Here is a 12467-nt window from a genome sequence, read left to right on the forward strand (position 1 = left end):
TATTCCTCACCTATCATAAGACATACATGATTATTTAACATTCTTATTTTAAAAGAAATATTGATATAGTCTATATTTACACATTAACTGTGCTGATACAGTCTATATTTACACATTAACAGTGCTGTTATAGTCTATTTACACATTAACAGTGCGGATATAGTCTATATTTACACATTAACAGTGCGGATAGTCTGTCTTTACACATTAACAGTGCTGATACAGTCTAGACGTACACATTAACAGTGCGGATATAATCTATATTTACGCATAGACAGTGCGGATATAGTCTATATTTACACATTAACAGTGCGGATATAGTCTATATTTACGCATTAACAGTGCGGATATAGTCTATATTTACACATAAACAGTGCGGATATAGTCTATATTTACGCATTAACAGTGCGGATATAGTCTATATTTACGCAATAACCGTGCGGATATAGACTATATTTACACATTAATAGAGCTGATATATACTAAGATACGCAATACATTGAGATTAGTCAGTAAACAGGCTGTGTGCTGCTTCCACGCAGTAAATTGCGTTGGTTTTGTGAAATCGGGGCTTTCTTTCTTTAATTGGGACGAGACACGGGGGGAGGCTCGGGACATGCGCGTTGCAGACGCCAACCACACGCGGCTACATCTCCACGTTTAATCGGCATCCACCATGCAACACCCAAACATTCTTGCTGGTAGCACGTCGACACGCGATCTCTCCTACTGTAAATACTGTGCAAATCCCCGTTTGGCGCATCGGATCAAAAGACTGTTACTCAACATGGGTTAAGAGTATGGGCGGACTGTGCATTTCAACTCTTTGCAAGAATGGGCTCTCGGATTTTCTGTTTTGGCAGAGACATCCTGACGAAGACGGAGAGAGAAAATAGAGAGAGGATTTAAATCACCTCGCTGTCCTTTCGTTGTTTTCATCGCGTTTCTTTTTGAGAGATGATTGCAGCCTTGCTGTGCGGCACCGTGGCAGTGGTCCTGTATGTCAACACGCTGGGCGCAGATTTCTGCTACGATGACAGGTACACACGCCCGGATGCCCGTTCGCTCCCTTTGTGGTCATACTGGTACCAGTACGGTACACTGGATGTTTGATGCATCACCTATAAACCTGCAGTGGCAGAGCAAGTCGGTGGTGCCCTGGGCTTTTACACTAACCTTTCTCTTGGTGAACACACTTAACGACAGCAACACGGGCAATGGCGGCTCGAGCGTGACTTCTGTCCGCCGATTGCGGCGATATTTACCGGATCGCGCAGAAAGCAAACGGCGCAGAACGAGTCGCGCGCGGGGAAGTTTGAGGCGTCCGCGCGGGGTTCATTGATGCACCGAATGATTTGCAGAAAATAAATAATTTAGACCACAGAAACTGGTCCATTTTAAGTAAGGTTAGTTTAATTCTGACCGCTGTCCTCTCGTCGTGACATACAGATTTTCACGCCAGGCTATTAGTTCGTAATATATTTATTTTGAGTTACCGAACAAACCAGATGTAATGAGAGGGAAATTTAATCGATTTTCCCCCATTTGCTCGAGATTCGTGTACATTTGTTCTCGTATAAACCTGCTTAGATGGAACTAAGTCTGTACCAGTCTCCTAACAGGTTTTTATTAAACAGTAGCTATCACACGTACCCGACATTTTGTTGTTTGATAAGGACGTGTCTGCTGTCACAGGCTGCGCGCAAATGTTCCTCTGGGGTTCACTCCACAAAGTATAGAAAATTACTAATTTTTTATTTAATTACCAACTGTTTAAAGTGTATTCACCCTCTTCAAGTCACATTTTCTTTGGGCTCCACGGACTGTGGGCTGTGGCGACAGAAACAACCTGCTGGTTTATTTTGCTCACGTGCGCCCAGTGGATTATTTATGGTTTTCCACATGAAGGAAACCTTATTAGGAAGGAAACATTATTAAAGAATGAAGCGTTTTAATTGTCTAATCGTAAATAACGAGGCACTTAAATAACGTAAATATAGCAGTAATAAAATCATCGTATTCAATAACCCTTTGTCAACAGTTTCAGGCTTGGTAGATCGACTGTAGCATATACGTGTAATAGATTTTTATATTTTTCAGTTGTATCTACGTGCTTCCGAACTGCTACTTGTCGACGTAACCAGACGTGCAATAATTATCACCGTAGCTCTTTAGTAATATAACATATTAAAACAAATTAAAACTACATATTTTTTTGTTTCACCAAATGTATAGGAATTGATAGTGTAGAGGAGTGTGTGTAGTGCTGAAGTGTGTAGAGTAGGAGAGAGAGAGAGAGAGAGAGAGAGAGTGAGTGTGTGTGTGTGTGTGTGTGTGTGTGTGTGTGTGTAGTGCTGACGTGTGTACAGTAGGATTGTGTTTGGAGTGGGGCAGACAGCCTTACTGCAGAGTCATCACTCTTGAGAATATGCACCTAAATACATCTTAGCTGCAGAGAATTAGGTTACTAAGAACACACTGCTCAGAACATATTCGGCTATTTAAAGATATTTTGACAGTTTGAAATTAGTGAAGTGGTGCTTTGTTGTGCATTATCTGGACCACCTGCAGGTTTCTCTCCTATACTACAGAAGTACTGGGCTTGTCAAGTATCAGGGTAAACACATTAAAATACAAAGCAAAGTGTGGTGTACAACTGTGTTGTACTAATCCCACCCTTAGGTGTACAGGTCCCACCCTTTGGTGTACTGATCCCACCCCTCAGTATACTAATTTGGTGTACTAATCTCATGCTTTGGTGTACTAATCCCACCTATTTGGTTTCAAATCCCACTTCTCTGTTCTAAACCCACTTTTCAGAGTTCTAATCTCACACTTCTAAAAGTAAAATTAGTAAAATGCTTTTACTGAGATTTTATTTATTATATTTTACTGAGAGGGTGCAGATGTGGAATGGTAAGAGGTGGCTATTTCATGCTTGTTACTGCATATGTGAATAGAACATATAACCTAACCAATATGCCACCTTTACAACATCTTTTGAGTTTAGAACTTCCACCACTACAGACACTATAGGATATGCAGTACATACTATACGTGTGCATACAAAATCCCTTTATGAGGACGAAGTTCAAAGGGCTTTATGAGTCGGTTTCCCCACCTGCCCTCACCACCTGTTCTCACCACCTGTCTAACGTCTGAAACAGGATGCAGACTCTTGCTGGAGTCCATGAAGACTCTCTTGGAGACACCAATTCAGACAATGGCCGAAGCACAGACATTAGGAATCTTTCATGTTTCTTTCTTTTATAGTAGGATTTCTTCCCTTTTATAGTAGGATTTTCTTTTACATTATTACAGAGCCAGTAATCTACTCCACTGTACTCCATCAATTCACTGTTACTAAACCATAAATCCTTATTATGCAGTCATGTCTCCCTAATTAGCCAACAGTGTCTTGTGAAGTGATGATACCCTGTTGATGTCCCCTCACTCTCAGCTCCTCACAGCTCCCTAACCCTAACCCTCTCAGCTCCCTAACCCTAACCCTCTCAGCTCTCTAACCCTAACCCTCTCAGCTCCTCACAGCTCCCTAACCCTAACCCTCTCAGCTCTCTAACCCTCTCAGCTCGCTAACCCTCTCAGCTCGCTAACCCTCTCAGCTCTCTAACCCTCTTAGCTCCCTAACCCTCTCAGCTCTCTAACCCTAACCCTCACAGCTCCCTAACCCTCTCAGCTCTCTAACCCTAACCCTCACAGCTCCCTAACCCTCTCAGCTCCCTAACCCTAACCCTCACAGCTCTTTAACCCTAACCCTCACAGCTCCCTAACCATAACCCTCACAGCTCCCTAACCCTCTCAGCTCTCTAACCCTAACCCTCACAGCTCCCTAACCCTCTCAGCTCCCTAACCCTCTCAGCTCCCTAACCCTAACCCTCACAGCTCCCTAACCCTCTCAGCTCCCTAACCCTAACCCTCTCAGATCCCTAACCGTAAGCCTAACCTTCTCAGCTTGCTTTAGATTTGGTGTTCTCATTTAAGGAGCAGTGTATTTGCTGTGAGCAGTGCGTCTGCTATTACCCTGGGGCCTGACAGCTATGCCGGGGAGTGTGAGCACTCACTCACGTGTCCCATCTCCGCTGCCATAACCCTCTGCTCACACCAGCTTCAGATAGACAGTGGCTAAACGAAAAATCAGGGCTGACCCGTGCCTGCTCTCGGAGCTCGGCTGAAGGAGGATGCTGGTCTGAAGGGTGGTTCATGAAGTGAACTTGGCATTAGTTGGCCCTGGATGAAATCACTTTAATTGTACTTGGTGTCTTTGTGCACACTTTGCATACCTGCATGACACATCAGTGTTTCTTAAGATAGTCATATGGTTTTACCATTTTAAGTATTATGTGAACAGAACTGAACTTGGAACAGCGAGTGGTGAATCGTCTGAATTGAGCTTCACAGTGTGGTGGTGTTGCCTGTGGCACGGCAGGAGTAGGTCAGACTGGAAGCAGACAAGTTCTGGGGCTGGTGCTGTGGTTCCCAGGGTGCATCTGGAGAAGCTTCTGACTCCAGAACCAAGAACGGAAACTGAAACACTCTGTTCTCTCTCTCTCTCTCTCTCTCTCTCTCTCTCTCTCTCTCTCTCTCTCTCTCACTCACTCGCTTGCTCTCCCTCTCTGCAGTGCCCTGTAATTATTCCCTTCAGAGTGAGCTGAACAGGGGAGACACAGGCTCATACACACACCCTCCTCTACACACACCCTCTGAGGCCTCCTCTAATCCCCTGACAGCTGCATCCAGATGGTCATGTTTGCAAACCATTTTGGGGTTATTTTTTACGGACTTCCTCTATATTTTCACTTTGACGCAGAACAACAAGCTGAAAGGATTTTTCAGTTTTTTACCAATGACTGCATTCTTGGACTGCTATTGGTTGGCTGTGGGATCATTACATTCAGACACTGGAAACTGTTTTCTGCATGTTACATGTGCAGTGTGCTAGCCTTTGTGTTGTGTAATGCTTCTGATGTGCGTCTGTCAGTTCTAGGGTTAGGGTTGGTTGGGAGAAACATTCCAGTAGCTATAAAAATTCTCATGTTATGTTAATCTCTGTTTTTGAGATGAAACAAGATATGTGTCACATAACAATGAAACTGAAAAGTTGTTTTGGTTTCTGTATATTGACATGTGATGCAGTACTAGCTGAAAAGATTTATAATTGTTTATTTCCATGTCACTTCCATATCACTGATCAAGAATAGAGACACTGCATATTAACTATTGCAGAGCTGGATTTGAGTGAGTGGAGAGCATGTGTATGATCTCAGAGAGTGAGATGTTCTACAAATCTGCTGCGTTCTACTGGTCACTATGCCTAACTCAACACTTCAAGAGTTTGAGAATTGGTGGGCTAATTAGATTGAGAACACATTCAACATTCACCACAGGTCAACACCATCACCGAGCAAGGGCCATTCAGAGTTTGTCCATATACACTCACCAGCCACTTTATTAGGTACACCTTGCTAGTACCGGGTTGGACCCACTTTTGCCTTCAGAACTGCCTTAATCCTTCGTGGCATAGATTCAACAAGGTAACTGGAAACATTCCTCAGAGAGTCTGGTCCATATTGACATGAAAGCATCACACAGTTGCTGCAGATTTGTCAGCTGCACATCCATGATGCAAATCTCCCGTTCCCTGGTGAGATCTGGTGACTGTAGAGACCATTCAAGTGCAGTTAACTCATTGTCATGGCAGGGAGCAGTATACTATGCCTTTTCTCTTTAGAAAGGAAGAATATTTTTGACAGCCCTTTGTGTGCATTACATCCTGTTTCATGTGCGTTGTTGGTGTGAAGAATTCATGGAAAAAAAGCATTATTGTTGTTTTACAACAAATGTGTTCTTGAAAAAATGAGTTTGCAAACATAGTGATCAAATTGAACCACATATTCTGTTGAACAGATGTCATTTCTGAGCATAATTTAAGACCCATCTGTGTGATATTGTGAGGTAAGCCTATAGAATAGCCAAGATGCCCATCACCGTACAGTGAGCAGCAGGCCGTATGTGTGGTTGGCTTTCTGCACCGTACCAAACAGCAGAAGTGATTAACTTTGCTGAGTGCACTGGGTGAGTATCAGTACCCGTCTGTCCTGCTATGTGTCTGCAAATGGCATTTAATTAAAACCAGTAGCTTATCTGTCCAAATTCATTATTTTCAGGCCCCCTGTCTCCTCTCCTCCTGACACACAAAGCTTATCACAGTGGCAACTAATAATGAAGCTGAATCCTCCTGTTTAGATCTCTGTGCTGCAAATTTTACACTCCGCCACTCGGGCAAGTGCGTGAGGTAGAACTGGAGCTTAGCAATAAGATCTGTGGCTCACCAGGATTATAATCCCAAATAAATTGTTTATTTAAAAGCTATCAATGAATAATAATAATTATTATTATTATTATTATAATAAAAACTAAAGGTTGGCACTACAGACAGATTGATTTTATTGGCTTGGCAACTGAGAGCTTTTAAAGCAGATGCGGTGGAGGGTCTCAGCAGGGGAAGATGCTACCGCATGCAGATCCATCATTAGGGGCTCAAGTCATTCGCTTTCATTTCAGTAGGTGGTTAATTGCTGTAGTCAAGACTTGGGATTTAGGACTAATGTCCTCTTATGGAGCCCATCCAATGTTCCGCTCTTCACTTTAATGGCATCAACAGAGGCCATTTTAAACAAAAACACTCCTCTGTCGCCTGTATCCTACAGCTCAGGTAAGGGAGTTCTGTCGTCTGGTGATTGGCTGGGAGGAGATGGAGATGGAGAAGGAGAGGTGGTGCAGAGTGTAGGCCTGTACTGTCTTACTGTCTACACCATCAGCCTGAAGCAGTGATTCACAGGGTGGTGCGATACACAGGGTCTCTGTGGACCTCCGTGTCCGTGTCCATCAGTTGGCTGGTTGAGGAGCAGTGTTGAAATCAGTGTGAATATAGAGGATGATGTTCTGAATCTGGTAGTTAACCATATGAACTATGCAGGCCTGTTGTATGAGAGAAGGGTTTCGACCAGCTTGCTGTGCTCTATATGTGCTGTGTGTTGTGTGGGTTGCATAACTTTGATAATAGTATATACTATGATAATAGTATATTGATATGTACATAACAGTAGGTAGATGCATCATTTATTGAACTGAATTACTAAATGTGGGTCTTAAACCCACATTAGGGCAGTCATGGCCTGGTGGTTAGGGAACTGGTCTTGTGACCGGAGGGTTCGATTCCCAGACCTGAGGTTATGACTGAGGTGCCCCTGAGCAAGGCCCTTAACCCTCAATTGCTCACTTGTATAAAAATGAGATAAAAATGTAAGTCGCTCTGGATAAGGGCGTCTGCCAAATGCCATAAATGTAAATGTAAACTTTTAGTTGGTGTCAAACTATTATTTGGAGACTTTTTGTGTTTTCTGGAGACCACTTTAGTCATACAGGCACGATACAGGCACGATACATGTCTAATACAAGCCTTATACATGTCTAATACAGGCCTAATGCAAGTGTAAAGCCCACAGGTTTGCTCCCATGGTGCTTGCTGACAGCCTTTACTGACCTTTAAGTTCCCCAGACACCCAGCTCCTACCTGACCTAGACAAGCAGACATGATGACAGTAGACCAGCCTGGGAAACACCTTCACGCAGCAATATGACCTCATCGTCTGTAGAGGGACATCATGTGTCTTGGGTTTCTTGGCAGGAGCTTCGGTGAGAGACTCAGCAGCAGTGTGGGACGGGGAACAGAAGCTGAGCCTTCTACAGACAGACGCCCCTCTCTGTCCATACCTGCTTTATCTTCTCCCCTCGTGCTCTCTGGCAGCAGTGGGTGAGAAGAGCTTGTGGGAGAACCTCAGCGGGTTTAGCCAGCACACTCCCCTCCCCCCACCCCTTCCTCCCTCTGCCCCTCCCCCAGCCCAGCTAGTGCAGTATCCCTGCTGTACGCCATTGTCCACAGTCTCTTCACACGCAGCGGGTCCAGCGTCGGGTCGTTGAACCCTGAGCTCCAGCTGCAGAAGAGCTTCTGCTGGATCGTGTTTCGTTCGTATATCCAGTCTGTGGATGTGTTCCGCACACCGTGGTCAGTGAGTGATGGGCAGCAATCCCTCAGGAACTGCACATTCTGGGTGTCTTTGCTTATCTTTACAGATCCTGACTGAGGGATATTTTAAGTGGCAGAGTTGGTCAGGACGGCTTTGACTGACAAATTAAACTTGTCAGCTTTCTCCATTTGGGATTTCTGTTCTTAATATGTACCCATGCACTCTGATATATCTGAAAATCCATAACGAAGTAGATGGCACATACATCTTATCATAATCTTGAATGTTTAGCTGGGTTAGCTGGACCAATCATTGTCCACCAGTCGTAGTGTTACACGTTGACAATATGTCATTTGGTCTAATTAGAGCCAGTTCAAATGAAGCAGATTCACAGCAAGAAAAGATTGATGTCTTTGTGGCTGGTCTACCCTCCCTCATCAGAGAGGGAATTGTTTTAAAACAAAAAGTAACTGAAGACCTTCAGAGTTCCTCTTGAAGCCCCTCCCCAGGGCAATCTGAGCCTTCCTTTCATTGGTCTGTAACGAGAGTCCCCCGACACTGTCCTTGATTGGCTGGTTTGATCTTGGCAGACATGCCAGCCTAGCTCCACTTCAACGTTTGGAGAGTTTGGAGGTTTCCAAAGGCTCCTTTGTTTGGGAGAAGCTGCCGAGGTCCTGCAACAGAGCCCAGCTGTGTGGAGTCTGTGTGTTTTGCTCTCACGTTCAAATCTGCATTCACAAACTGTGGGCAATCATTTAATCATTATTTTTTACATTACTGCTGAGGACTCACATTATATCAGAAAAGTAAGTGTAGTAATCATTGCATTGGGCTCACCTGTGGGATAATGATGTAATGTATCATCAATGGCTAAATTCTTCTGAAATGGTTGGTTCTAGAGACAAAGTTTATATGTTTGTTTATAGCAGACATGTGCAAGGTTAGGTTAGAGTTTAGTTAGGGTCAGAGGTGTCAATTCCAGGTTCAGAAAGTAAAAGTGCTCACCAGAATTTTGCTCAGGCTTCCTGGATTGTGTTGATTCCTCTATTTCTACCTGGATTGCACTAATTAGAAGATCTAGCAAGCTTGAGCAAAATCCTGGTGAGGACTTTTACTTTCTGAACCTGGAATTGACACCTCTGGTTAGGGTTAGTGCAGGATGTCTGCACACAAAAATGACTAATCTTGTTCAAATTTATTTTTAAAATTATTTAATAAACATCAAAAAAGCATTAGGTTGTGGCCCACACAGCACACACTCCGGTTATGTGAAGAAATTAATAATTAGCTTTTCTTTTTTATTAATAAACATTTGGTGATGAGATTTAGATTTACCCATGGACCAGCAGTTCTCTGTAGATGTTTTCCAGTATGATAACATAAGTGCCGGATAAAAGCGTCTGATAAAGGCCGTAAATGTAAATGTACATTATTTGTCCTTGTGATGGCGTGAATGTTACCCTAACCCTAGATGTAAGGATATGGGAAATGATCCGTTTCTTCTTTGCTTTGTGGGCAGTGTGGGGTTGTGGTGTGGATATGGGGCTGTGATTGATACTGGATGTCAGTAAGAACGGATAAATTGGTGAGCACTAGGCCCCCTTCTCTCAAGTGTTTGTCTGCTAAATGTGCATTTAATTGCATGGTAATGGCTTGACGTGTGAGAGTGAGATCGCTAGCAGTCACAAGCTTTTGAGGAAATGTAATCACGTCTCGCATTTAGTTGCTGTTGGCACTTATCCAGAAAAGGGAGGAGTCTTTATCAAGAAAAGGTACATTGTAATCTTTTAGGACTGAGAGGACGAGTTTCCATCACTGTTGCATAGTGATGCACAGGCTTCGAGACCTTAAGAGAATGCGGTGCACTTTCCAAGCAGAATGTGGTGACCTTGAATTCTTCAGCTTGTCCCTGAGACATCCTGGGCTTCCCCAGCTGATGTCATCTTGGTGGAAGTGCCAGCTTTCTGCTCCGAGAGGAAAAAGGCACTCGCGTCTTTAAGGACCAGCATTGAGATTCCCTTAGGGAAAAGCACAAAGACCTCAGAATTAGATTGTCTCATTTGTAAATTACCATGCCTCTCACACCAGGCCCCGCCTTCACTTGAGGCTGCATTTGTCATTGTCAGAGCTGCCCCTCCTACCTTATTTTTGGCCTTGACACTCTGAGGGTCTGGTGTGCAGTTATGAATGCTGTGTGGGCTCACACTTTTTGATTGAAATGGCGTCTGGCAGCAATCAGTAGTCATGGAGTGGCATTGAGGAGTCATTGATTGGCATTTCAGATTAAGAAGTGCCTGTGTAGAGGCTATGTCAGGTCCGGTGCATAGTTAGGACCAGAGAATGGTCAGGACTAGTGAATGGTTAGGACTTGTGAAATGCAATGTAAAGTAATTGGCCAGTGCAATTTAACCATGCCTGAAATCTAACTTAAAGTAGAAGGACTTATTTTAAATAAGTTTGATATGTGGTCGGTGTAGGATGTAGAAGACTGAGACTTATAAGTGTAGCATTTACAGGTATTTATAGGTATGTATCAGACCTTCATAGACCAGTATTGGTTTGGAAAACCAGGCTGAATAATGGTCCTTGTGGAGAGCTGACTCCCTCTGCAGTGGTGGTTTGGGGAGAGGAAGTGAATGTATAAAGACCCGGCCTAAGCAGCTCCAGCTGTGGAAGCCAAACATGATCTGACAAGACCTTTCCATGAAGGTCTTACAAATTCCCTGGTTACTGTCAGAGGACTTCACCAACAGTCCTTTAAAATGTAACCGAAATAATATCAGACTTGAAGGAAGAACTCCAATACTGTTACTGATGCTGAACAAGCTATATTAAATTTAACATTAGGTCACTGGACACATTTTTGAGTAGCATGTGCAAATTCCATGGTCTAGTGCTTAAAGGAATACTCCACCGTGTGAGCTGTTGTTGCAAATCGTGTTGGCCTCAAATGGCACGAAATCTGATTACATGCATAAACCAAGCACATTATTTCTGCAGAACTCAACCCTTAATTCCTGCAACCCAGTTCAAACCAGTACATACATAAATCAAGCACTTTATTTCTACACCCCAACACCAGTATAGCTTGTCAGACATACAGCTAACCCTAACCCTAGTTACACGTGTTCTAGTGAATTGGAGTGCTTGTGGGTCTTCCTTCCAATTTGTTAGTTCTTTTGTACCTTTGAGTAGTGAACGTATACAAGTACCAGTACTAGGTCTCGTATAGTGGTACTGGTAGCTGAAGAGGGCACTGGGAATGTTAGTGTGGATTTTCTGGGCAGCACAGAAAGGGTTAAATGTTGAAAATCTCAGCTGCTCATCACTGTCTCTACCTTGTATTGGGCTCAGCGTTTAGCCTGCAGCCTAGCGCAATGTAAACAACTCTGTCCACAGATTGTGTTTTCGCTGTCTTGAATAGGGTTTATTTGGAGTCTAGTCAGTGGTCTAGTCTAGTCACTCCCATTACTGGTCCTTATCTGCTGAAGGAATATGGAGAGATGTTTGTTTTTGTTTTTATAACTGTTTGGATTTCTTTCGAAATGCGGAGCGTCTGCTGCAAGAGTGTGTGTTACTGTCGTCTGCTTTATTTGTGCAGTTTCGAAAGACGCTAACATGACCTTTGCTCAGTGGTGCATGGATTGTTTGTTTTGTCTTTGTTTTGAAGCATTTTTAATGTTCATCTTGTACTGGTCATTACCAGAGCTGCCTGCAGTAACGTCTCTGAGCTTTAAGACGCCATCCTTCACGTCTTAATTGGTAGCGGTGAATGCATAGCAGTGAGTCTGAATCGGGAGCATTTGTTCCCGTGCAGGTCTGTGCAGCAGCTGATAGGGAGTCAACCCTGTTTATTCAACACACTAACAGCCATTTCAAGAACAGGCTGGTAATTAGGAGTGATTACAGATTAGCATCCAGTTCATATTGCCAGTTTACATTGGCAAAGATGACCAGTCTCAGAGTGAATTATTTGCATGTGCTAAATGTATGCAGTTTTGTTCCCTACGTGATTGCACAGGTATTTTTCTTAATTGTTAGCTTTTCCTTTGCTTTTTATGTTCTGTGTGTGATGCTTATGTTCTTCAATGACCCCCTGTCTGCTTTCAAATGTCTTCACATGTCACAGGTAATAAACGTTTTTTTATATTTGTACATTCATTAAATATTCTATTAACATAACCAGGGATGTTTGCCGTTTTAGGAATTGACACTTGTGTGTTTGGCACAAGATGGATTAGTACCTAGAAATAGATCATTAGATACTGAGGATGTATAAAGTGTATGAGACTGTATAAGTATATGAGGATGTGGCTGAGATGATAAAATGAGCAGAATCATTGTCCATGTCCTGATTGGAGCCGAATGATTCCAGTCGGCATACGCTGTTTACAGATATTATTAATAGGGTTAGCTTTA

At 43.2% G+C, this 12467-nt stretch overlaps 1 protein-coding gene across 1 annotated transcript in view; it reads left to right on the forward strand.

Annotated features, from left to right (window-relative positions):
• Positions 1–613: 613 nt before the first annotated feature.
• The window catches only part of tmtc2b (transmembrane O-mannosyltransferase targeting cadherins 2b), a 66374-nt gene continuing 54520 nt past the window's right edge, over positions 614–12467 (forward strand). The window contains exon 1 of the mRNA XM_076985850.1: positions 614–1040. Coding sequence (XP_076841965.1) covers positions 958–1040 — 83 coding nt within the window. The 5' untranslated portion in view covers positions 614–957. The remainder of the gene's footprint in view (positions 1041–12467) is intronic.

The sequence above is a fragment of the Brachyhypopomus gauderio genome, chromosome 2 (genome assembly GCF_052324685.1).
Source record: "Brachyhypopomus gauderio isolate BG-103 chromosome 2, BGAUD_0.2, whole genome shotgun sequence".
NCBI lineage: Eukaryota > Metazoa > Chordata > Actinopteri > Gymnotiformes > Hypopomidae > Brachyhypopomus > Brachyhypopomus gauderio.